Raw genomic sequence first — 27,945 nt, 5'->3', positions numbered from 1 at the left:
CGTGAATAAGTATCTTATTTGACACGTAAGGTATGGACTTTTATATGTCGATGGATAGCCAATGAAATGGGCTTTCCAACGATATAACTACTTTGCTTGAGCGGTGGAGTAGTTTTGTCACTAAAGGGCGTCAAAGTTGACCAATATTTTCTGTTCAATTTTTATGCACTGTTTTGTTTGAACTTAAATAACTTTATTATTTGATTGACATGGTGAGGACTTTAATATGTCAATGGATAGCCAATAAAATGGGCTTTCCAACGATATAACTACTTTGCTTGAGCGGTGGAGTAGTTTTGTCACTAAAGGTCGTCAAAGTTGACCAATATTTTGTTTGAACCTAAATAACTTTATTATTTGATTGACATGGTGAGGACTTTAATATGTCAGTGGATAGCCAATAAAATGGGCTTTGTAAAAATATGACGTCTTTGGTTAATTGGTTTGACAATACTGGTTAGTTGATTTACTAATTGGGCCGCTAGAGGGCATCAAAGTTGATGAATTTATTTTTCACTTTTTTTAGTGCAGTGTCTCATTCAAACGTAAATAACTCGCTTATTTGGCCCACACTATATAAACTTTTGTACATAAATAGATAGCCAATCAAATGGGTTTTCTAAAGATATGACAACATTAGTTGGTACTTTGGCCGCTAGAGGGTGTTACTTAACCAATTTTTTTTCAACCTCGTGAATCCAAACTTCTGGTGAGATTTAAAAGAACTAGTCCCCACTAATGCCATTTTGGTGTTTCTGGCCTACAAAAACCGTTTAAAAACCTTTTGTAATACTTTCAAGACTCAAAAAACAGATTGAAATACATTGGTAACATTTTGGTGTTTCTGAGCAGCAAAAAACTTGAAAATGAATGCAGCCATCACCCAAATAACACAAAGTAAAGAAAGTACCTGTAGTTCAGAAACTGTAAAGTAAAATCACCCTGTAGCTCAGAAACTGGGGCAGCTGTGACTGCCCTTATCGTACGTTTCACAAAAGTCGATTGGAGATACCCTGTACAGGACAATAAAATAAAAACGCCTTTCAATATGTATCAACGTATCTTTATTTCAAATAATTAACATAAAAAATAGTAGTACAGCTGTCACTTAAAACATCGGAAAATAAATAATTTTATACACAACAGGCAAGTTTCACTATGTATGAAATAAAATTTACAAAAATGTACAAAAACTACCGCGTCAGGGTATTTATACGTTTTAAAAAACTTCAAAACCACATCGTTTTGTATGAAAAAATAAAATTTGTACAACTATAACATATACAAAGGGAGATAGAGCGAGTGCTGGCGCGTTAAACAAACCAACTTTGCGAATCTCTTAATTAGTTAGAGTTTATAATACTGATGATCTTTCAGAAAACGCAAATCAGGTGCAGCAATTTTATGATGGGGGAGTTATCTATGTTAAGGGCCTTAATTCCTGAAATCAGAAAACGGAATTTTCATTTCTCATTTCAAGAATACGCACCCTGGTTGATGGTTACATTATAAGTTATGTAGATATAATAAATTTCATATACACACAGAGGACATTCTAGTTTTGAAGTTGACGATTGGGGGGGTAATAAACACATTACAACTAAATACAGTGTGGCGTAACGTCCAAATTGTGAGGTAAAAATGACTGACTTTGGGCCACCCTGTATTTGTATAGCAAATAGGAAAATGCCTCAATATACATGCGCATATAAAATGTTCTAGCAGGTTGTGTGTGTGCCTTATTATAATACACCATGATAACTGTTGTTTTTTTTGCTCCAAAATTGTTTTTTTTTACGGATACAGCCTATTATAAATTATAAAGATTATTTTAAAGTGAAAGAGTTATTTAATTATAGTATTGCTTCTCCATAGTCAGTCTATAATTTAAAGTATTGGCTATGCTATAATAAGGCTGCAATCGACTCATTTTCGAATGCGCAACCTTATTAATGTACACTTAAACACACAAAAAACAACAAACACACAAAAAAATTACAGTTGTGGAAAATTCAAACTAAAGTCTACATGAATGCAACATTTGGTTTGAAACTGAAATTTACGCAAATCTTGCACATGTAGTATTCAGTGTTTGAAAGTTTCCAGGTATAGAAAACCCTAGACGATTTGACTTTTTTCCTTACCAATTACGACCTAATTGAAAAATAAATATATAAAATGTACAACGCTGAGTATCATTACAAGGAGGAGAACTTAAAAAGTAAATATCACGACAAAACGCCGGTCATCCCAGAACGTTTCCAAGCAAAAATTATAATATCTTATCCAAGTCAAAGGTATTACCTTCTTATTATACAATCCACCACGAAATAAATAACGTACAAATCTATATTATTTGAAAAAAAATGTGTGTAAAATAACTTGATGTACTCGAGTCATGTTTTGAGCAACACTTCCAGAAACCGAATACATCCCAACCAGTTATTTTTGTGGGCCAAAATGTATGGGGGAGGACAAAAAAAACTGAAAACTCTAAGCCTTACAACTAAAATGTATAGAAAAATTTAAGTGCATTCTATAATATGCGGTTGAGATGATTCGATCACGCTCGGTCTCGTTTCCTTGCCTGTTTGGGCTTGTCTTTGCACAGTACTCTGTATTAATCCAGATATTGGTCGATTTGTCACGTGCTGTGATGCGTGAATGTGATCAATGTTGTGATGGTGAAGGAATGGTGAATCTTCGTGGCTTTCTGCCAATCCTAAAACCAAAAAAATTTTACATGAAGTTGAAATTGCTAAATTCGTTACCTTCATCGCTTTAATAGATGCAGTGTTTACCTTTATATTTTAAAAATTAATTCTATTTGCCTGACTTACACAAAAAAAAACAAAATTCCTAAATTTTGTAAGGATAATTAAAAGGTGACTGGATCGACATCTTTTATATGATCACATTGAATACTGTTTGAGTGATTTTCTTCTCATTTGTGTGTTTATAGAAAATATGCAATACCCCCCTGGATTTAAGCTCATTTTACTACCTCCCCCAAAAAAGTCAGAAGAAATGCAGTACCACCCCAAACTTTAAGGTTAATTTACTCTTTACACAGCAAATTTCAGAGCCGTAACCTCCAGATTTCAGAAATACTAACTAAAATTGTATTTCATTACATTTCAACTGACTTTCAGTTTGAGTCAAGAAAGGATTGTTTATAGAAAAAAACGTAGTACGTCCCTGGATTTTTAACTCAAATTACTACCTACGCAGCAAAATTCAGGACCGTAGTTTCCATATTTCAAAAATACTGACCAAAATTGTTTTTCTGGTAAATATTTATTATTCACTCAGTTTGAGTGAGGTATGCTATTGTGTTATGTAATTAATAACGATTACAAAAATTGTACAACATAATTTGTTCTCTTACTTCTGTTTATTTTATGTATTTACCATTAATGTTTTAATTAGCCTGACTTTTGGTTTGATTTAATATACCAATATTAATATTAAATTAAATTTAGTTAAAAAAATGGATTTATCCACTTTTGTTAAATTGTTGTTCATATTTCGTCATAATCTTAAATTTCAGTTAGTCTACAGGGTGGTCCAATTTTAAATGTCAATAATAGCCCATCAAAAAATAAGTTAACATACATTATGTCATTTTCCTGAAAAATGCTTCCCAAGGTAAAAATACAGTCCATAAATGTTTAGTTCAAAAAATCGGTTTCTTGTCATAACTGTCAGACCGCTGGAGCAATATTTTAATAAAATTTAGAACAAATATATGTGCAATTAATACTCATTATGTGATGTTAATGACGTTTGTCGAAACTGTCCAGTGGTGTAAATACAGAAAGATGGTTTCCATTTTTCTGCTTTATTCTCTACGTCACTGTATATTTTTCAAAAATATTTTTTTACTTGTTCATTTTGACAAAATTACTAAGTATCTCTTATAAAATTCTGATTTGAAAGTTTGTTTACGAGATAATTGAGTTATTAGGTTCAAAACAAACCCAACCCAACTTAAAAAATTTTTTGAAAACAGTGAAAATTTACTTACGAAGCTTAAAAAACGTCTTTGTAGATAGTTTTCATAGTTTTCAGACAGATTGAAAGACTTTAGTTTTGAAAATTGACTTAGAAATCAGTAAATTTACTTTGAAACGGTAAAAATTTACTTGAGAGGCTTAAAAATTGTTTTTGTAGTCGGTCGTTATAGTTCTCAGATAAGTTGAAAAACTTTAGTAGTGAAAATTGACTTGTAGCCATGAAAAACTACTTTATCTAGAATTTTTGACTACAAATTTACACATTTCAACCTTGAAAATTGATTTGGACACCAAAAAGTGACTCTGAACCAATGAAAAATGACATAAAAAGCTTGAAATTAGCACTTAAAGTAAGTTTTCATAATTTGAAAATACATTTCAATATTTTAGTCTTGAAAATAGTCTTAAATACAGAATATTGACATTAGATTCTTTATTTTTGTATTTTCTTAGAACTCTGGGCTATTTTTACGGATTTAAAACTGCTTTCACCTTGGAAAATCCTATTAGAAGTACCTAATAGGGTTATCTTCACCAAGTTTTTGACATAGGCGACTTAAAAAATTATTTTAACATTTTCCATAAGCTTAAACATGCCATTTCACGCTTTGTCAGTATTAAATTGACTTCTAAACTTGTCACTGTGATTTAAGAGTGAAAAATCAAATTTTAAACTATTTTTATACAGTGTGACCCATTTAGAATGGAAACACCCCTATAAAATTTTAGGTTATTAACCGATTTCAATGATTTTTTTTTTGAAATAATTAGGAATGAAATGTCTATTATGGGAGAAAATTTTAAATATTTATTTCAGTTTTCAGGTCATATTACGAGACTTTTTCTTGATAGAAAATGGAGAATTTTTATTAGCGATTTTTTTATTGAAAAAATTACTACGCCACTGGATCTATAGTGCTTTCAAATAGCTGTGACCAAATTTTTTTTTTATTTTTTTTTTTGATTTTTTTTTTTGATTTTTTTTTTTTAGAAATTAATTTATTAATAAGTAATAATAAACAAGTAAATAGTAACACCATTTCTATGGCAACAGTTGATGCAGGGTGTTCTTTTGTGACCGTTAGCTTAGAGGATTTTTGAATTTTAATTTGTCATAACTTTGTTATTAATGAATGGATTTTCATGAAATTTTGGTCACAGCTATTTGAAAGCACTATAGATCCAGTGGCGTAGTAATTTTTTCAATAAAAAAATCGCTAATAAAAATTCTCCATTTTCTATGAAGAAAAAGTATCGTAATATGACCTGAAAACTGAAATAAATATTTAAAATTTTCTCCCGTAATAGACATTTCATTCCTAATTATTTCAAAAAAAAAATCATTGAAATCGGTTAATAACCTAAAATTTTATAGGGGTGTTTCCATTCTAAATGGGTCACACTGTAGTAAAAGTAAAGTTTCAGACTCTTCATTGATGAAAGTAAACAAATTTTTCATTAAAAATTCTACGATATTAGTCTTAAACGCTAATTTTTAGAATTAAATTAGTCCAAAATGTTTAATTAAATAAAAAAAAAAGTTTGAATTGAATGATCAGTTGTACACTACCTATAGTCAAAAAAATTGAACGCCAGTAAACATTAGTCCAAAAATCCTGTTTTTTGACTATTGACTAATATCCAGTGTCCAAAAATGAACTCGTAAACCTCACAGATGACCAGATTTGAATCCTTTTGAACCATTTTAAAGTAAAAAACACAATAACCCAATTAGACATTTTTGTCAATTTTGAATAACATTACAGACAAGCTAATATATAACTTTGGAGGTTTGTGTCTTCGTTCAGGAAAATGACATAACGCATGTGAACTTATTTTTTGATGGACTATCGATTGGTGAATTATTGACATTTAAAACTGGACCACACTGTATAGAAATTATCTTTTTTGTGATCAAAAATTACTGACTTTTCCAGTAAAAACTACACGTATAGGAAAATTCAAATAAAACTAGGTTTACGTCACAAAAACACCATAAAACCAGATTTTTTTAAAGTAAAAAAATAACTTACCAATGCCTCCATCCGTCGACTGATAATCATAAAAAGCATTAGGTGGAGATGCCTCTCTCAATTCTTCTTCAATATTGTTTGGTTTGCAACTTGTCGTTTTCCAATGTGTCCTCAAGCCGGACGCACTGATATAATTCTTTCCGCATTCCTGGCAAATGTACGGCCTCTCATTGGTGTGCAACCTTTTGTGCAACTTCAAGTGCACAAACTGCGTAAATTTGGCCGGACAAAAGTCGCAAGCGTACGGTTTTTGACCACTGTGCAATCTTAGGTGGGTTTTTAAGTTTGAGGTGGAAGAGAACCTTTTCTTGCATATGCCGCACTCGTGCGGTCTTTCACCGGTGTGCACCAGATGGTGTTTTTGTAAATGAGCCAATTGGGTGAAAGATTTGGTGCACACGTTACATTTGAAAGGTCTTTCACCGCTATGGGTGCGCAGGTGCACTTTAAGGTTAGATAGTTGACCGAACGTTTTACAGCACACGTTACATTCGTAATGCATTTTACCGTCTTTCTTCTTCAGTGGGTATGGGAGGCTTCGATATCCTCTAGATTGGCCTGTAGGGCTCAAAGGGTTGTTTGAGACTATGTTGATGTCGTAGGATTTGTTAGAGCCGGGAGATTTGTTGCCGTTTTCATACGGGGACATTGGAGTTAGCAGATGGTGGGTGATGTTAGAGGTGATCACTCTACCATTTGGTACTATAACGTTGGAGGAACCACGTTCCGGACTAAAACTGTTGTGATTCACTGGTGTGCTAGGTACTGGAGTCACCACACTGTGAATTTCCGGTGAAGGACAGTACGACGTGTAGTAATTAGGCTGTATGGTCTGTAGATGTTCTGACGTCATATACAGCTGTTCATCGTCTAATTCTTTGCTGGTTATGACACCGTTGTGGGGGAATAAGTCAATTTGAGCGCTGGAGCTCGAATCCGGACTGCACGGAGGCTTCACCCCATACCTGTGACTTTTCTTATACGAGTAGGCCATTTCGGTTGGGGAATGTGGGGGTGGGGTCACTGAATTCGTCTGCCTATGGTTATCGTTGTTATTACTGTCAGTCCTATTGCCTAGCAGGATGTTTTCCAAAATGCTGGACGTTGGCGGCGTGTATCTTATGTAACCATTAGTGGGTTTGTACTCGGATTCGTAGAAAGCAATTTTAGGAACTTCTGCGACTGGTGAATCAGTCACAACACCGACCAGTGGCGGTGCCAATGCGGTGATTTCAGGTACTACAGTGTCGTGCGTCGGCGAATCTTGTTTATCAGTTTCATTGTCGCTATCCCCTGCAAAATAATAATAGTTTTATAACCCAGTTAAGGGTTTCAGGACTGCAATTTACCTTTTCCATGAGACTTATACGTTTTTGAGATCTTGATTTTCACCTTCCGGTACTCGTTTTTAAGAAATTCAGGAGTTTCAGGTTGCACCAAATCCAGCTCTTTGGGTTCATCGTGTTTCTTGCTAAAATCCAGGACGTAGTTGCACTCGCTGTCCGTATCGCTGGTGTCCTCTGGCGGTTGGAAAGCATCGTCGTGGTACCCGTTACTGTGGTACCCTTCGTCTGACCTTACGCTTCCTTCAGCCGCTGTAATTTGCTGTTCGTAGTGAACATCTTTGGGGGAAACTTCCGTCGTCGTGACTGAGATAATTTCGGGGGATTGTTGTACTTGTTGTCCTGTCCAACGCACACGGTTGCGTGTCACCAATTTAAAAATTCAAGTTGCAAATTACTTACGGATTCTTTGGAGCATTTGTTCCCCGGTTAGGGGGTAGTTGAGCCGTTCCGCAAACTCCTTACAGTACCAAACGAGCAGTTCTTGATTGGGCAGGATCGGTTTGATCGTGTAGAAGTAAATATTCATCTTGTACTGGCAGGCGATCAGGTTCTGCGACTCGCTCGAATATGCTGGATTCACGTACCTCATCCAGTTTGCTTTGGATTCGTCATAGCCATCGATGTAGTAAAACAATTCATTGTCTTTATATATCTGGAAATATGACAACAGTGTCAGGTATCTCAAAAACAGGTAATAACAAGAGTAGTGTTTATAAGGCATGTATTACAGAACACGTGCATATTATGATAGCTGTTAGTGGAATACTCGGTACAGAGTGTCCAAATAAAAGTAGCTATCGGATTTTTTGACGTTTACTAGTAACAACTTTAAATTTTTTTTGCATATTTTGAAATACAGGGTGGTCCAGTTTTAAATGTCAATAATTCACCAATCCATAGCCAATTAAAAAATAAGTTGACTTGAAAAAATAAGTCATTTTCCTGAAAAGTGCTTCCTAAGGAAAATACAGTCCTTCAAATTTCTGTTTAAAAAATCGTTTTTTTTGTCATAACTGTCAGACCGTTGGAGCAATATTGATCAAATTTGGAACAAGCACTTTATTACACGTTATTACGGTCAAAGACCCAAAACTAACCCAACCCAACTTAAAAATTGTCTTGGAAACGGAAAATTCACTTAAGAAGTTTAAAAATATTATTGTAGCCATTTTTCATAGTTTCCAGACAAACTAAAAGACTTTAGTTTTGAAAATTGAATTAGAAAAGATAAAAATTTCAGAAGCTTAAAAGTTGTGTTTGTAACCAGTTTTCATGCAAATCGAGAGACTTTAATACTAAAAATTGACTTGTAGACATAAAAACTACTTTTTCAAGAATTTGTTACAACAAATTCATACATTTAAACCTTAAAAAATGACTTGAACCCCAAAATGTTACTGAACTAATGAAAAGTGGCATCAGAAGCTTAAAATTTGCATTTGAAGTAAGTTTTCATAATTTGAAGACAAATTTCAATATTTTAGTCTTGAAAATAATCTTAGATGCAGGACATTGACATTAGATTCATGAAAATTGTCTTGAAAACGAACTTTTCGTGCTTTTTACTTTGCTTTTCATTTTCTTCGACTTCTGGACAATTTTTAGTGCTTCAAAACTGCTTTCAGCTTGGAAAATCGAGTTTCAAGACTATCTTCACCAAGTTATTGACATAGCAAACTTAAAAAACATTTTTTACATTCTTCATAGACTTAAAATGGCATTCCAAGCTTTGTCACTATTAAATCGACTTCTAAACACCTCAGTGCTAAAAATTAGGGTATTTCTTAATAAACTAGAATCGTTTTTAGTGTTTTAAGGCTGTTTTCAGTGCCTCAAATCGAGTTTCAAGACTATCTTTACAAAGTTTTTGACTTATCAGGCCTAAAAGCCAGTGTGTCCACTGACCATAGTCTTGAAAATGTTATTTCAAGCTTCTTCACTATTAAATTGACTTCTACACTCATAGGTGCAATAAATTGTAGCATCTCTGAGAAATTCAGACTGTTTTTAGTGCTTTTTAAGACTGAAAAATCGAGTTTAAGACTATTTCCAAAAGTCAAGTTTCTTCAGTAATAAAAGTAAAAAATTTTGGTACCAAATGCTACAATAATAGTCTTGAGAACTAATTTTTAGAAATAAAATTGTCCGAAAATTAAATTTACTTCTAGACTTGTTGTCCAGTCCAGAAAATTGAGTTGTACACCAATTAAGGTCTTGAAAATATACTTTTGGACTCTTTAGTCTTAGTAAAGTCAGTTCTAGCATTAAAAGTCAACTTTTATATTATTTTTAGTAGTAAAAAATGAGTTTCATGCACAATACAATCTTTGTCTTGATTTCCGGACTTTTTTTAGTTCTTGAATGCCAGTTTCAGACACTCAACCAGGATGGCAGTCTGAGAAAGCGAATCATAAGACCAGTCCTAGTTGTAAAAAGTAAGTTTTTAGACTATTCAGTACAAATTTGGACTTTCACAAGTCTTGAATGTTCAGTTTTAAACTATAAAACGATTTTTTAAATGGAAATTTGGAGGACTGTATCTTCCTTAGGAAACGTTTTTCAAAAAAATTACATAATGCAAGTCAACTTATTTTTTGATTAGCTATCAAATGGTGAATTATTGACACTTAAAACTGGACCACCCTGTATAGTGGTAAGAGTAAGTCAAAAGTTGTTATTATAGTTACTCTACAAGATAATGTATAACGTGTTGTAAGGAGACCTTTTTCATTTCTTAATTTTTCAATTCTCCTTGGTAGTAGAGCATTGGGTTTGATATCATTGAAAAGAGTAAATTTTTTTCTATCGGATGCATTATAAATGATTGATGAATGAAGTTGTTTGCTTCTGTCGATAGGTGGCGCTTTTTACAAAGAATTACTATTTTACCACCTACCATCAAAACAGCCACTCTTATTTAGACACCCTGTACATTTTTGTGGTTTTAGTTAATGAAGCTCAGCATCAAATGAGGTTCTACTAATTAGTAAGAATGAAAGTATACTAAAGTTTCAGGTACAAAAAAAAAATGATATAAGCTATTAGTACCTTAGCATCCATAGACGAATGTCTGCAAAATCCTTCCCTTAGCTGAACCTACGTGGACAAATTAAGGAAAGCTTGTTATGTGTGTTAGATTATGTACAAAAAAAAACCCATACACAGCAATGAAAGGTCCTAGTTTATAAGCTTGTTTAGAGGTATGAAGCAGAAAAAATAATACGAAGACAAACCCCACTTATTCAACCATAACCTTTCTATGCGTGGTATTTACAAAAAAATTACGTGGACTTACCCTCCAAAAGTATTTTCGATTCGCTGAGGAGGGCACAGCGTCTTTGGCGTAGATTTCTCCCACGAGGGGGCCAAATCTTGTTCCTCGTGGGATGTACCCGGTGCTCCACACACCTTGGGCCTAATACCACACCAAATAATAAGTAAAAACATTACAAATTGTCATGGACACTCACATCTGATAGAGCATTAGATGGTTTCAATACTAAATTTCTTGGTAAAGTTGCTTCAGCCCGATTGGGAGTATCCCGATCAACTGGCAAATCAGGTACAATGTAAGTCGTGTGCAACTCAAATTCCTCTTCACTTATTGTGCTGGGATCCAGGCTGTTCCCGTTTGCACCTAGTGACTCATCCATTGTGTCCTAAAATATAGTCAAAATAATTAGTTTTAAGAGAAGAATACAAAATTACAGTTGAAAATGAATTGGATATACAAAAGAGTGTGAGAAAGATGAATAGCACAAGAAGAACCAAAACACTTTGAGAAGTAGCATCAGTTTCAGTTTACTTTCTTCTGGGGAAATAAGGAAAACTGTTTTTCATTCATTCATCATCATGAAAAACTATTTTCCTGAATGGACTATTAGCATCTTTTCTTACCCCAATCATGTTTGTGGTCCAAGCTGTATTAGGTAATGCGTCACGACATTTAAGACCTGAAACAAAAAAAAAAACAATTTGAAACGGACATCTAACAACAAAACGAAATTCTATATATTGAAACTTCTAATGGATGTTAATCTAGATACCGTTACTCGTAACCAGAATTCGCACTCGGTCAGTGTCAATGAACTTGAAGAAGGTTCGGAAATAAGTAGACGTGTAATGGTACTGTTCACGGTTATGGTTCTCGCTTTTGTCTTGGATTATTTGTCTTCATTTTTTTCGCCTAGATTGTGCGAGTTCCTGTTATGTCGCCATGCCAATTATAGAACGGTTTATGACAGTTTTTTTTCGATAAATGTCAAGTTTATGATCTTGAAATTTTAGTACAAACGTGAAATTCAATTTACTTTAAACAGGCTATTGATCAGGTCATTCTAATTTTGTCTATCGATTTCTCATGTCTTCCCATAGGACATCCAAAAAAAAAAAGACCACACAAATCCACTTATGAACATACAGGTTATATATTGGAATTAATTTACTTAAGTAGTGTAACTAGTGGTGCCATTTTTGGGCATTATCAGAAAAGCACACGTAGAAAAAAAATGTGTATCATACACCACCAAGTTATGTAAATTATTTTCTGAAAAAATGCCTTTAAGTACTGAAATATTTAAGTAAAACAAATATCGTATATAATCAAAACAGCAGTAGAACTACTTATCTAAGCAAAAAAAATTAGGATCCAACTAGTGAAATCTCCTTTCAAATTGCTTAAAGCTGGTCAGAAAAACGATGTGAAATTTGCAGGCATTCCAAAAAAAAAACTTTGGTTAATTAGCATGTTGTTTACTACTCATTAACAGTCAAATTTTAAGGTTGGTACCAATCACTTACAGGGATTTAATTTGTGAATACATTTAAGTTGGTGTGTAGTCAAATGACAAAGTTTAAACTAAACGTATAGTATAGTGTAAATGGTACTTTTGACGTCACTAAAACCTTAGTTTTGACAGGCTTTATGTTTATTATTTGACTTATGGCAACTTGCTTTAATCAGTTTGGGCCAATCGGTTTAACTATATACAGAGTGTCAAAGTTTAGGTTTGAGTTGTTAACTGGTTTCACTACAAAGTTTGTTGGTTTTTGAGGTTGTTTTTCAATTCTGCCATAACATCAGGTGCATAACGTTTGCAAAGCCCTAACTCGGTTATTTGTTGGATTTCAGCAACCAGAAAAAAGTCAAAATATTGTATTGTATAAGGTTTAGGAAAAAGTGATTTTCATAATGTCTTGCCATAACATCAGATGTCTAACATGTTGGAGAAGCTATAACTCGGTTATTTTTAGGATTTCAACAACCAGAAAAAAGTCAAAATGTTTCTTTTGAAACCTTCCATCCAACTCTGGTAAGCATAAGAAAATTAGTAAAATAATATACCGAGGGTTTAGGAAAAAGTGATTTGCATAATGTCCTGTCATAGCATCAGATGTGTGATATATTGGCAAAACTATCACTCGGTTATTTTAAGGATTTCAGCAACCAGAAAAAAGTCAAAATATTCCTTTTGTAAGTCTCTATCCAACCCTAGTAAGCATAAGAATGTTGGTCAACAAATCTACCAAAGGTTTAGGAAAAAGTGATTTGTATAATGTCTTGCCATAACATCAGATGTCTATCATGTTGGAGAAGCTATAACTCGGTTATTTTTAGGATTTCAACAACCAGAAAAAAGTCAAAATATTCCTTTTGTAGGTCTCTATCCAACCGTATTAAGCATAACAATGTTGGTCAACAAATATATCGAATGTTTAGAAAAAAGTGATTTGTATAATGTCTTGCCATAACATCAGATGTTTAACATGTTGGAGAAGCTATAACTCGGTTATTTTAAGGATTTCAACAACCAGAAAATAGTCAAAATGTTTCTTTTAAAACCTTCTATCCAACTCTGGTAAGCATAAGAAAATTAGTAAAATAATATACAGAGGGTTTAAGAAAAAGTGATTTGCATTATGTCCTGTCCTAGCATCAGATGTCTGATATATTGGAAAAACTAGAACTCTGTTATTTTTTGGATTTCAGCAACCAGAAAAATGTCAAAATATTCCTTTTGTAGCTCTCTATCCAACCCTAGTAAGCATAAGAATGTCGGTCAACAAATATATCAAAAGTTTAGGAAAAAGTGATTTGTATAATGTCCTGTCATAGCATCAGATGTCTGATATATTGGAAAAACTATAACTCTGTTATTTTTTGGATTTCAGCAACCAGAAAAAAGTCAAAATATTCCTTTTGTAACTCTTTATCCAACACTGATAAGCATAAGAATGTCGGTCAACAAATATATCAAAAGTTTAGGAAAAAGTGATTTGTATAATAACATCAGATGTCTAACATATTGGAGAAGCTATAACTCGGTTATTTTTAGGATTTCAACAACCAGAAAAAAGTCAAAATGTTTCTTTTGAAACCTTCTATCCAGCTCTGGTAAGTATAACAATATCGGTCAACAAATCTGCCAAAGGTTTAGGAAAAAGTGATTTGTATAATGTCTTGCCATAACATCAGATGTCTAACATGTTGGAGAAGCTATAACTCGGTTATTTTTAGGATTTCAACAACCAGAAAAAAGTCAAAATGTTTCTTTTGAAACCTTCTATCCAACTCTGGTAAGTATAACAATATCGGTCAACAAATCTGCCAAAGGTTTAGGAAAAAGTGATTTGTATAATGTCTTGCCATAACATCAGATGTCTAACATGTTGGAGAAGCTATAACTCGGTTATTTTTAGGACTTCAACAACCAGAAAAAAGTCAAAATGTTCCTTCTGAAGCCCTCTATCCAACCCTACCAACCACCAAGGTGGTTCAAGTACTTCTCAATCAAAATGCCTATTTGTTTAAATGCTACTTCTAGAACACGCTCAAAGTAACCAAACACAGTGTCTCAAATTTAAAAATCGCATTTCAAAACACCGTGTATGTTTTACGTAACTCAAATAGCCGCCTTGTATATACAGGGTGATACGACACTAACAGTTTTCACTACTACAACTCTCTTCTAATTCCAGTCAGTTCTGAAGACCAGCACAGACTCGAAACGTTGGAAATACTGAACTTTACACTCTTTTAGTCTGCATATTATCCAAAATTTCAACTTTCTGAGGCACTAAATCACAATTTGAAAATGAAAGTATTCAGAATCCAGGATGTTATAGAGATATTTTGCATAATTGTTGTCATGTTGACATTTTTAAAGAATTTCAGTATCGTCCCTAACCGTGGTGAACTTCCTTTACATATAGCCGCGTCCCCGACATTGAAACGGTCAATTATAGCCACATAACATTTGACGACTTTGAAAATTATTTATTTAATTTGCTATGTACTAATTTTAGTGCAAGGTTAAACTGCATATACGTGCACTTAATATCTGACGTCAGGCGTCCTCTATCGATCTTTGTCTGGCTGTATGGCATTCCCCGTTATTTGATGTATTTGTTGCACTTGAAAAAAATAGTGCAAAATCCAGTGTTGTGAATGCAGTGAAAAGTGACTTAGTTTAACTGAAAGTTACAGAATTTAGTGAATTTCGATCGAAAAAAACTGGAAAAAGCCACCAAAACTGTGCAGTTCCTGTCGTCAACTGGTTATTAAATAACAAAACTGCATTTTCCAATTAAGCAGCCTTGTTCTAATAATAAACGCAACTAGCCGTGCATTCGTTCACCTTGCCTTGAACTTGAAACTCGCTTTCCCTACCAACTAACCTAAAACCGGAGGAAAAAGCAGTTTACCTTCTAGGAAATGCTCGGAGAGGTACACCACGTACATTTCCACCAAACCGTACCCAGGTTCACGGCATTTCAGAGCCGATCTGAGCGAATTTCTGAGACGGTTAAAGGTCAAAGTTCAGGAGGGCAAAAGGTGACCCGTTTTCTCTACACTCTTCTATGGAACACCAGGGGGTGAAGTGAGGGTGAACTTTTCAAGGATGATCATCACTCAAGTAGGTGGTGTAACCGGGATTATGTTAGTGTGTCAATCACGGGGAAAACTTTAGAACGCGACGCCATTTTGAATTTTCACTTTCTATTCGTATCGAACGCGTCCTCCGCAAACCCTCCCCCCTCTCTCGACTACCTTCGAGGGGGTCACTATTTTAAATGTTATGGTATTACAGTGTCTGGGGTTTGGTTTCAGTTGGTGATGGTGGTTAATAAATTGATGTTGGTCAAGAAATTACAAAATTGAACTTTGGATCCCCAGGTCGATATATGTTTTTATTTAAACTATTATCAATAAATAATAATTAAATTAGATTGTAGAGTTGAATTTAAAATTTGTGAAAATGTGTGTGTGACACGCACAATACGCACCTTCTCCGTCTTGGTGTTACGCACTGCTCACGCACCGGCGCACCAAACGCGTTTACGCTAATCAGCCGGTATGTTAAAGGTTTGTTTGTGTTTTTTTCAATTTTTTGGCAAATTTTTCGCAAAAAAATGCGCACGATTTGAACGTAACCCGGTTTTCGTAACGTCCAAACACCGACCTAACTCAACACTCAATGGTTTGGACAGGCGTGCATCGCGAATGCACCGTTCGGCTCCGTTCGCTGTTCCTTGGCATAGACCTCTGATAACAGATTATTGCGCACCTAATAAACATTTAAAATAGTTATTTTGTACTATTATAGTTGGAAAAAAATCGTGTTCGGACGACGGGACGATTTGGCTACGATGCAAGTTCAAACCGTGTTGATGCTAAGCAAATTTACCTTGAAACAACCATAAAAGAACGCTTTTGAAGTGCAATTCATAATTTCAAACTGGGGCAGTATAACACACTTTTTCTAAATATTCACTCGCTATGTAAACCCATGCATTTGTTAGGTGAACCCTGACTGATAAACCAAAATCAATCAAATTTATATGCACGTTAATTAGGCGATTACTGCATAACAGTAATGGTAATAACACTTTGGATATTGTCCTAAACGAGACGAGCAAAACAACATTTACTTTTGTTTTATTAGTTGCCAGATTGCGTTTCGTGAAAGTAATTTTTTGATAAAACAAACGACATTGCTAAGGTCAGTTGATGATTATGTAATAGTAATTTGAGTTAATTTATCTCAAAAAAATGTCCTAAAATTGTGACTTTCTCTTCTTGAAATCTATTACAATTCACAACTTTTGTTGTACTGGAAGAAAATACAATAAAAATCATCTACAAAGTGTGTTCTGGAACTTAAAAAACGACACATATTTTGGAAGCAAAAGCGTAAACTAAGTTTACAATCTGGCAACCTCGCTTGTTTAAACGACTTGTCAACTGGACTGACAGTGTTATTGTCTATACCTACTTTCCTAGGATGTCCTGTAACAGCACTTATTTTAACTAGCAATATTTTTCCGGTAATTCCAAAGTTTAATCGAAAGTAACATCAGGCAACAGCGCAAACATAACTTAGCTGTAAATCCCACGTACAAATCTGCTCACATTGTTGCCAAATGTTCGATTTGCACCTGTCAGAGTTGTTCTAAAATTTAGTGTGTCTAGTTTTTGGTTGGTTGACAGTTTTGACTTAAGTAAAGCAAGTCTGCTTTTTAAACTGTCAAATTCAAATTAAATAAAACAGTCACGTGACCCTAACTGTCAAAGTTCAAATATTACCAGGATAAAACAATTGATGTTAAAAAATAACCGTCACTGAGTCAAACTGTTAACAAATGATATTTAAAATCTTCCTTAATTGACAATTGACATATTGTGAATGCATCAGGAGTTATTTCACGTCAAGATGACGTCATTTTACAAAACAATACATTAACCAACTGTCAAATTACGTCATCGTGACGTCAAATGTAACGTTTAGTTTTCATGGTAACTGTGATTTCGAAAAACACTAAAACAATTTTTACATTCTATTAACTCGAAAACGGTTTAACATGTCAAATATTTTTAGATTCAGAATAAATAAAAAATAAAATATAAAAAATATCTATCAACTAATCATTAAATATACAGGGTGTTTCATTAAAAATTTATCATTTTTTTTTTTTTTACACACTTTATCTTTGACTTTAACATATTTTAATATGCAACAGATAAAACAAATATGAGAACGTTGAAGAAAACCAGCAATGTCCTATTCTCATCTCGACCAGAAGAGCTAAATTGAAAACGCCATTACTAAAACCAAAACAATGACGTGTGAAACGTCAATGTCAAGTGTTGTACATGGTTGTCAAGTTTAATTTTTTCAACTGTGTTAAGATTGAAAAATTTAAGATCAGCCAGGATAACACTGTAAATTATAAAATTATGATTTACCCAAGATGGTTGTTTTAGTGGGCAGTTTGGCAACGCTACACACTTTTAATTTAACTGATTTAAAATCCCTATTGTACAAGATGTTTAAAAAACTTAAAAAAAAAAGATAATATTAGTGTTTTCCAAAAAAGCCAAAATCTACTAAACCTAAATAAATAGTGCTACAATGTGTTGTTGTTTTAAAATTATTTTTTTCTTAAAAGTTAACTATAGATTGTCCTTTATCATTATTTTTGTATGAATCAAGCCGATTAGTAATCAAATGTAAGCACTAGCCAAAGTGCAGTGCCAACATTGTAACACATTTTAATTGTTCATAATTTGGCATTTTAAAAGTAATATCCACTTTATTTTCACTTATTGCAACAAAAAAACGGTTGATCCTACAATGCAAAATAACGCAGCACCGAGATTCCATTCAAAGTCAAGTTTCAATAACAAAAATTATGTCATCATCAATTAGACTGTGATAATGATGAACTTTGCTGTACTTTACGATCTGTCAGCTTTACTAAACCGATTGTTCAATGCGGTTAAGGCGAAGGTCAAAACTAATTAAACCATTATGGTAATTTGTTTACGTTGCATTTCGTTTAGAAATTAAAATGTACGTGTTTTTTTGCATACAAACAAATTAGTGTCATACCCTAAAAAATTGTATGGATGTTAGAAATTAGGGAAATTGTAATTTTCACTTTCTCAGAGATTGCAATATATTTCATAAACTTAATGAATTTTCTAATCTACATTGGTTATTTCTGACATTATCTAGATTTCTGTATGGTACAAAGTCTATAGAGGACCAAAAATCCCGGAAATGCTTGTTGCTGCAAATCCAGACCTAGGAGCAACTAAGGGCGTTGAACTGGCATCGATTTCGCCCAGTTTCACTTTTATCCATTTTCATGGAGAAGTGCAATGTCCGCCACGTCAACAAGAACCACAAAACTCGTTTTCGACCAAATTTAATGTGGATAAAATGGTTTAAAAATACTGTTATTAGCGTGGACAGAATGGACAGGCAACTGACCTACGTTAATCAAATCATCCCCGTTCAGGATTATCGATGAAAGGGCCTTTGTGATCGTTTTCTCCATTAAGAAATCGAGCGGGAAAAACGAAATTATACAAGGAAAATCGATCGGGAATGCTCTAAGTTGCATGCCGGTTACCATGGAAAGTGTTAAGCAGGTCATGTAGGGTCAAATTCAGGGTTATTCACCCCCACGAAATGTTGCTTTATATCGGGCAATTCGGTGCATCCAGAACGTTCACTTTTATGGAAAAAATACATGAAAAACTCGTCTCTATGTTTTTGTTAATAATTACCGCTAATAGTACAACATAATTTAAGTTCACTGTGTTTTAAAAACAAGGTTGTGTAAGGTTATTTTCCGTCTGGGATAATTACCGCATTTAGTGTGGGTTTAACTTTTTGCAAGTGCAAATTCAATAAAATAACATTTGGACACTCAAATCATTAAAGAGTCAATTGTGGTGATTAAGAAATTCCAATATAATATAATTTAAAATATATTGTATTTTGTGGTATTTCTCCTTGTTGAAAGGTATACGAAAATGCTCCATAAAGTATGAGCACCAATCACATTTGACAAATGGTCACATGGGAACAATTGCTTTTGCTGACAGGCTGATCAGCTGTCAACTGACGTCACTTCTGCTGGTTTCATGGAACTTCTGTTATATACAGAAAGCATAATTTTATCCTAGACAGATATGTCGTATTATTAGCATTTTTGGCAAATACTCGCTGCTGGCATACAAACTTGCAAACTGCAAAAATTTGCAGCTCCACGACTATTTTAAAACGTGCATAACTAGCTCTATGCTGACCAAGGTTAGTTCGTCCCTTGTTTTCACTCTTTCATAAATAACTTTAATATTCTCACATGAGAGAGCATACATTCCATTTATAACTTGAAGGTCAAGCTAATGTCTAGTGCATAACTATCAACATATTGAAACGCTTAATTTTAGAAAGAATTACACATTTTACATCCAGAATAAAAAAGAAATCAGCAAATTAATGACACAAATAAAAATAATGTCTGAGACTTAATACAATTGGAACAGTTAACTACAAGTTAGGGTTTAACTGTGTAAATTGACCCTTACACAGAATACTAACATCTTCAGTTCTAACATCTTCAGTAGCTACCAATAAGGTTTATTTTACTTTCTCACGATTGTTTGTTATAACAGTAAATACCATTAACACAGTGTTTCAAAGTAAATTCGTTCTTATTAATGTAAAAACTATCATTAAAATCAATCAAGTTTATAACGACTGAACTTAATAAAACTGAATTTTAAACTTAACGCAAGTTATAAATTATAATTTAATGATTAACTAAATGTTATATTGTAAATTGGCTTGTTTTAGCAATTTTTGATGCGTTTTAAGTCAATTTTTAGACATTTTTCTGAGATATTTTTTTCTCCTGGGGGAAGTTCCTTTAGGATAATTTAAGTTTATGAGGAACGCAGTAAACCTTCACAATCTGTGGAAGAGAGTATACTAAAGTTTTGTATTTAACTTGTTTTGTGTGTTTTTCCATAAAAACTGTATCTTGACAAAATAAAGCACAAGTTTGGGCTACATTTTGACGTTCGAACGAATCCTTCGACACTGCTTTATTTTCCAGTCAATATCTCGGTTATTTGTAATTTTTGAAAAAAAAAAATTCAGGTGAAAGAAAGCCAAAATCACGTGCAACATTTTGACGTTTGAACGAACCTTCTAGCTGTCATAGTAACCAAGTTAGCACGTGTTAAATAAAGACACCTTCTTAAAAGTAACAGGAAGTGACAGTATGGGGATTTTTGTAGTGCGACAGGGAAACTCGAGTTGACAGATATGGCAAACCTGGATTGCGTTTACGATTGGTCTTTTGACATTTGACATTTCAACGAGACCACCAGAACCATTATTAAATTATTATAATTATTAATTATAATATAAAATTAAAATTAACTAACATCTTGTTCATTTTTTTGTTCAACATCCTGTATCACAAACAGAATCAAAGAACCTTCTTACATTTTAAAAAATAGTTGATAGAAAATGCTTAAAAATATTAATGGTCTAGAGCAGGTTCATCCTGTAGGTAGGTATATTTCAACTATACAGTGTGTCCATAAAGTAGGGAATAATGTCGATATTCAGCTGTTTTCGAAAAAATTATGGTCTTTGGTTTATTGTCGCAAAGTTTGTATTTTTCTAGATAATCCATTAGTAGACAGGGTGTCCCAAATTTGAGCAGCAAACCAAACGTTTACGTCAAATTCTAGGTCTACTTGATGTAAAATGTCTGTATTGATACTCAACTGTTTTTGCTCTTGCAGCCTTGATTGAAGAAGAAGAAATTCCTAATTTGAGCAAAATTTTCCAGCACTTTTCCAGAAAATCGTGAATAACTCGCTTATTTGAACCATCCTGTATATACGAGCCATTTAACAAAAGAAAGCTAATGAATGGTGCTCTCACGTGACGTTGAGCAAACACGGCAAAGTTTCCCGGTTCGGCCGCTAGAGGGAGCCAAAGTTGACGTTGGTTGTTTGTAGTTTTTGCAAAATATCTCGGAAACCGTTCAAGTTAGGGCTCTGAAATTTGTACCACTAACAACTTTTACCTTCTATGCGATTTTTGTTTGTCCTTGAAAAATTGTCAAAAATTTTATAGGGTGGTACCTTTTGAAAAAATGTGGTAAAATTTTTGAATTTTTAAAATAAACTTTCACTGCCTAAATTCCTTCAGGTTAATGATACAAAAATGACGTAAAGTGTCATTTGTAAAAATGTAATTTTTTAAGGGTGCCACGAACTGAAAACTTTTAGTTTCCGGGAATTATCTCAAAAACTGTGTTAAAAGCAAAATTGTCAAAAAGCTTGAATTTGACGCCCTCTAGCGGTCAAACTATCACACCAATGACCTTTTTTGAATACACCGTTGAAAAGCGTTTGGTCTGGACTATATTTTACCTTCAGTGATATTTGGTCGTAACTATTAAAATAATTGAGTTATTTTAGGTTAAAGCAAAAGTGGTTAAATCACTTTGAAGGTTTGTGAAGCTTGACTTTGACGCCCTCTAGCGACCAAACGGTGCCATCGATTATCTTAAATGACCATATTTTTGGAAAGCTTACAATCTGTGCTATTTTTTAATTTCAATCACTTTTGGTCGTCAACTGTCAAATAAGCAAGTTAAGGACAATTTTTGGAAAAAGTGCACAAAAATTTCGCTCAAATTAGGAATTTAACTTAATAATAAAAAAAATATATATATTTTTTAATTACTGTTTTTTATTATAGTTCAACACTATTTTCAATAAAACATGGTATATTTTTCAACGGTTATTTTCTCGAAAACAGCTGAATTATAACATAGGATAGTAGAATCCATAAAATGCATAAAAAAACGGGGGTTCTCATTTGAAAATTTCAATTTTGAGACACCCTGTACATACAATTTTCCATAATATCCAATATCCATTTATGCCATACTTTATGAACACACTGTATGTGCAAACATTTTAAAACATCCACCCAACATACAGAGGGTGTTACAAATTACAGAGTGAAAATTTGTGGATGATTTTATGGAGACATCCTTAATTACTCTAAAATTGAGTATTTGGAGTTTTCAAGAAGATTATTGTAGAAGCTTCTATGGTATTGTTAAAAGATTTTGTAGCCTATTCGACTTACGTTAGCATCCTAAATATAAGTATTTAGGAAATTACTAAATAAGATTTTTGAGTGTGATATTTCAATTATAATGTGCCTACCATTTGAAGGTGAATCTTAAACCGATTTGCGGTAAATAGTGAAAATGCCAAGACCAAGGAAAACGAATTTTACTTCGGCAAGACGGTCAATCGGCGGCGATGACGAGAGAAGAATGACTTAAATCAGGACAGCGCGGCGGCCAATGAAAAGCTTCCAAGCTTTCGCGCTAGTATGCAATGATTACGCCTGTTGGCCTTTTGACCTACAAACGTAGTAATGGTAATGACCTACACATTGCTCTTCCGTTTCTAACAGTAGTACTGAGGTTATTAACCGCCGATGTACGGAAACGATTGGAAATTTTGGATCTTCAACTCAACTTAATAAAAAACGAAAAAAAAATGTACTGAAATAATCCAGCCAGTACAAAGCAACACCTCGCCAAGTTATCGAAGTAATATACATTTCAAATAGGAAAAGTCGATAAAAGGGTCAAGGTCGTCGGTTACCAATATCTGATCAGTTGAATGCATATAGTATCCAATTGAAACAAAACGACTCAACCTATGTATGCATTTGAAACGCAATTGCCAGTCATTTTTACATTTTTAAATACCTCATTAAATTATATTTCTAGACTTTTCCAGTCCCAAGTTTCTGTATGTTGCGTAGGTTATGATTAGTTATTGATTTTGTTATTAACTTTATAAATACAAACAATAAATGAATGCTGTATATAATTAAAAATTTGTATTTTTCAATTCGTTGGAAATCAATGAGCTAGACAAAAATGGAGAGGATATGTGTCTAAAACGGATGTGACGTCATTTGGTCATATGACTGATTAGTACATCAAACTGTCAAATTAAATCGATTTTTGCACACTGACCTGTCACTTGCAAACTAATCTGTTATGATCCTCTTTTAACTCTCTATCTGTATACAACAAAAGGGTTTTCTTGTGAAAAGAAAATAATTGTTTTTTTCCTGAATATCTCCCGTATTTTGGCAACTTTGCATCTTCTTAAGATTCTTTGGTTGCAAACGAATTTGGGAAAAAAATAATTCTGACAGAAACATACTACATATACATATTCTCTTCTCTCTTAGGTTAATTGTTAAGATTTTCCATGTTTTCCGGTGATTTAAAAAGCTTTGATTTTGTTAAACCAGACATCCAACGAGATGCTATGAATTTCAAACCTCTAACCTGAGATATTCACTAGAGTCAACTTTGACGTCCTCTAGCGGCCAAACGGTACAACTTAGCCTTCTTTTGTCATAGGGTGTGTATACAGAATGCTCCAAATAAGGCAGTTATAATTAATTTTTTGAAAACTTGCACAAAAATGTACCTAAAATCCAGATTTTTTTCGTCTGCTATTCAATAAAACGTATGATAAATTTTGACTTTCAAACAAAATTCTGCTGTCAAAATGACACAACACTAAATCAATAAATTCAAACTACAGCTGAAAAAAATTTAAGAAAACTGTCAAAAAACGCCAGACAAATATGGAAATAACTAATTTAGATTTTTCTAAATTGTATTACATATTATACTCGTATGTCTATGTTTTTTTATTGAATTCTGATACAAAATAGTGCATTAGTGATTTTTAGAATGTTCTTTTTCAAAAAGTATTAACTATTTTTTTTGCAGACTTTTTTTGAACACTTTGTATATAGAATTCGATTTAGGTCAAAAAAAAATTATAGAGAAGCGACACGAAGATGACCTAACCCTGATTTTATAGATAATCCAAAAAATCGATAATAATCTATTATTTAAGAAAATCAAAATCGCAGACGTAAATGCCTACGTAGGTACCCAACGCGGTACCGAGCACTAATTTATTGGCAAATGTAATACTTCTCGTTCTTTCCGGCGTTGCGAGCCTTTCTTTTACTTAGTAGGACAGTGGGGCAGGTTCAGTGAACTCGCAAGTTCAATGTCTCGTAAATGTTATATTCTTACTATCACAAACGAGTATTATTATTATTTTCGAGACATAATTATAATCGGGTTAGTTTTGCGTTAATTGATTGTCGCCTTCGTCATTATGTCGGTAAATGCGCACCCAGTAGGTACTACCCGTTAGTTTTACCGTACACTAGTAGTTTGCAAAATTTGTTTGTGTTCTGAAATTATCGTATTTCTGTACAACTAAAAACTGTACAATATCAGTATTTAATTCCTTTTCACTCAAATCAAAGACAATATTAAAATTATACTTATTTCTGCTTCAACATTACAAAAATTGTCCCTTAAAGCTTAATAGTGGGATTTGATCGATCCTTTCTTGACATTTGGTGAATTCCAATTAGGTACTTATAAAACTAGGAAGAATATGGAAGATCACACATTCTTCTTTCATTTAATTCATTTATCCGGTTTTTAGAGGTTCAAAAGTCATTTTATGCTCAGTCCACAGGTGTCATAGCATAAATTGCAGCACTGTTGGTAGTTTATGATTGGTCAAGCTGAAAGCTGCCTTTTTGACCAATCACAAACTACTGTCAAAGATACAGTTTTTAATTTATACTCTTAAATTTTCCTACCAGCAGAAAAGGCTTTAAATTGAAGTTTTTTCAAAAATTTTAAGTAAATAACAGTACAATTACTACCCGTTAGTTTTACCGCACATTAGTAGTTTGCAAAATTTGTTTGTGTGTTCTGAAATTATCGTATTTCTGTACAACTAAAAACTGTACAATTTCAGTATTTAATTCCTTTTCACTCAAATCAAAAACAATACTAAAATTACACTTATTTCTGCTTCAACATTACAAAAATTGTCCCTTAAAGCTTAATAGTGGGATTTGATCGATCCTTTCTTGACATTTGGTGAATTCCAATTAGGTACTTATAAAACTAGGAAGAATATGGAAGATCACATTCTTCTTTCATTTAATTCATTTATCAGATTTTTTAGAGGTTCAAAAGTCATTTTATGCTCAGTCCACAAGTGTCATAGCATTTGCATAAATTGCAGCAATGTTGGTAGTTTGTGATTGGTCAAGCTGAAAGCTGCCTTTTTGACCAATCACAAACTGTCAAAGATACAGTTTTTAATTTATACTCTTAAATTTTCCTGCCAGCAGAAAAGGCTTTAAATTTAAGTTTTTTCAAAAATTTTAAGTAAATAACCGTACAATTAAACTTAAAAATTTGACCATTAAGTTAACTTATTCTACTTAGGATTTAACATAATAATTTTGCAAACGTTGTTAAGGATTCAAATTTTCATTTGTTTTTTTGGTACCAGGTTATTATTAGAGCTTTAACTCACGTCATGTCACGTGACCAGTGAAATGTCATGTCACGTGACCAGCAAAATGTCATCTTTAACCTTGAACGGTCTGTAAATTCCATTTAAACAATTGGGAAAGCTGAAATTGTAAAAGAACGTCTTTTGTGATCAAGACATTTAAATTCGAATACTGTAAGTTAAATTGACATAGCTGGCAACACTGTAAAGTTGGATTGAAGCTTGTCAACAACAGTAATGTGACTAGAAAAATATCATCTTTAACCTTGAAAAGTGGGAAAATAACATTTGAACAGTTGGGAAACCTGATATGGTAAAAACATGTTTCGTGTGATTGTGACAATTTAAATTGGCAGCTGGCAACACTGTAAAATGAATATGACACCTGTCAACAACAGTCATGTATCCCGGAAAACGCCATCTTTAACCTTAAAAAGTCTGTAAATTACATTTAAACATGTTGGTAACTATTATTTTAAAACACAAAAAAACCTTCAAAAATCGAAAAACGAACTAATCAGAAAATATACAGGGTGTTCCATTAAAAGTTTATCAACTTTGTATTTTTTATCCTTGATCATTACTACCGCAGAAAAGAAAGTTTTTGTTCAATATTTTTGTCAGAATTTTTAAAACTTGAACACCAGGTGGCTTTCAGTAGAACGTTATTTCGAACCACATGAATCTTCTAATCTGCTTCCAAAAATATTCAATTTGGAGCATTTCTGTTGCATTTAAGGAGCATTTTCAAAATTAGTTACCAAAAAAATTCTTCTTAAAAATGCTAAGGGAAAACTTTTAAATTATGGAGTTTAGAATACTTTTAGTTTGTCAAAAATTGCTTTTAACAATTTTTTATGGTTTCATATTATTTAGCAAGTCAATGTTCATATAATTGTGCAGCGTTTTATAAATTCTAGCGAAATAACACAAGAAAACTTTTTACATGTCCCTGGTACACCAATCACAATGTTGGTATACTGAAAGTATCTACAGAACGGCTTACTTGTTTGAAATTTTTATAGTTTTTTCTAGGTAGGCTCCTAACTTCCTTCATAAAACATTTTCAAATTGAGCACCCTGTATATATTAGTACATTTTCGATTACTCTAGAAGATTCTAAATAAATTAAACTTCAATAATCTGTCATCTGTAGTAAAGAGAAAAGCTTCTAGAAGCAGAGTACTATTTGAGTCTCCCACTGGGTATAACACAAAACTAGATTTGCTAAATGTAGGTCAAATGGGAACCTTCGATACCTCCCGACAAAAGAGTTATGAATGATATCTGAGTACCGCCCCCTTATATTAACCGTTGCTCCATATATTTTAGAACCTGACACACAAAGCCTGTTACTAGATCGTTTAAGTTGTAGGTAACCTGTGGTGGTAGTACCATCTGCCTTCACAAAAAAAATAATAATTACCACCACACTGTATTAGAATAGGAACGGTCAACATCTGCCTAAAAATACATAACAGACCTATTTACAGTTACAGAGAAAAATCTAGGGTTCCCTAAAAGCGGTACCTTCGACTAACAATCTAAACTACCTGCATTCAGGTACCTATATCAGACCCTCAACCAAAAAAAAAAAGGGTTATCTCCTTATACACCAGATTTGAGAACGGTATTTTTAATTTGGGCAGTACCGTTACCGATGAGATTTTTTGGATTCGGTTCCCATCAATCGTTACACAATAGGTAGTACCCAAGTTCCGTGGAACAATAATAAATAATAAAGGCAAGTGGACGGATTCTCCAGCCGAGACCTCGTAAAGTGTGTGGTGGACCAGACGATTGTTGGTGGTGGTACTCTCGGGTACCCGCAACGCGGCTGACCTACCGTGAAGGATAAAGATCAGCGACCGATAACCGTAATAAATATAAGCACCGTGAAAAGTCAAAGTGACTGATGATGATGATGGTTACTATAAGTTTTTGTTTGGGCAGTACCTGATACTAAAGAACTAAAAAATAAAATCCTGACACCTAAAATCAATTTACTTACCTCAGTACTATAGAGCACCTGATAATCCTTGTGCAGGTGTAATCGAGCAGGACTGCATCAATATTCCACAGTCCTTAACATAGTCACAACAAAATTCACTAAGGTACCACGGGGTACTGCCTTTGGTCAGGGTGTTACGCAATCTCACGGCCACATATTTTTGATAAAGCCTACGACCCGAACTGAAACACGTACAATTCCAAGTGCAAAAAAGTCTTTCGTCGGGTGGTACCTATCCTTCTTAACGTACCATCATTGACTGTTAAACTTG

General features: G+C 33.4%; 1 protein-coding gene across 6 annotated transcripts; it reads right to left on the bottom strand.

The window, feature by feature from the left end:
- Positions 1 to 1,047: 1,047 nt before the first annotated feature.
- Blimp-1 (PR domain zinc finger protein 1) lies at positions 1,048 to 27,945 on the bottom strand. 6 transcript variants are annotated; one of them, XM_081985535.1, is made up of 10 exons: positions 16,083 to 16,199; positions 15,682 to 15,962; positions 11,293 to 11,348; positions 10,866 to 11,054; positions 10,691 to 10,810; positions 10,444 to 10,491; positions 7,795 to 8,047; positions 7,399 to 7,734; positions 6,050 to 7,342; positions 1,048 to 2,722 (listed from the first exon to the last, which is right to left on the bottom strand). In XM_081985535.1, the coding sequence occupies exons 3-10, from the start codon at positions 11,299 to 11,301 to the stop codon at positions 2,526 to 2,528; spliced, it is 2,445 nt and encodes an 814-aa protein (XP_081841661.1). In that variant the 5' UTR covers positions 11,302 to 11,348; positions 15,682 to 15,962; positions 16,083 to 16,199; the 3' UTR covers positions 1,048 to 2,525. The 6 variants fall into 6 exon arrangements, with proteins under 6 accessions (XP_081841661.1, XP_081841662.1, XP_081841663.1 ...); XM_081985536.1 differs by lacking the exons at positions 15,682 to 15,962; positions 16,083 to 16,199 and adding an exon at positions 27,675 to 27,945; XM_081985537.1 differs by lacking the exon at positions 15,682 to 15,962 and having other exon boundaries at positions 16,083 to 16,103.

The sequence above is a fragment of the Ips typographus genome, linkage group LG8, assembly GCF_016097725.1.
Source record: "Ips typographus isolate SLU linkage group LG8, UJ_Ityp_2.0, whole genome shotgun sequence".
Taxonomy (NCBI): domain Eukaryota; kingdom Metazoa; phylum Arthropoda; class Insecta; order Coleoptera; family Curculionidae; genus Ips; species Ips typographus.
Note: the sequence above shows the minus strand (reverse complement) of the source record. Positions and strands in the feature narration are given on the sequence as shown.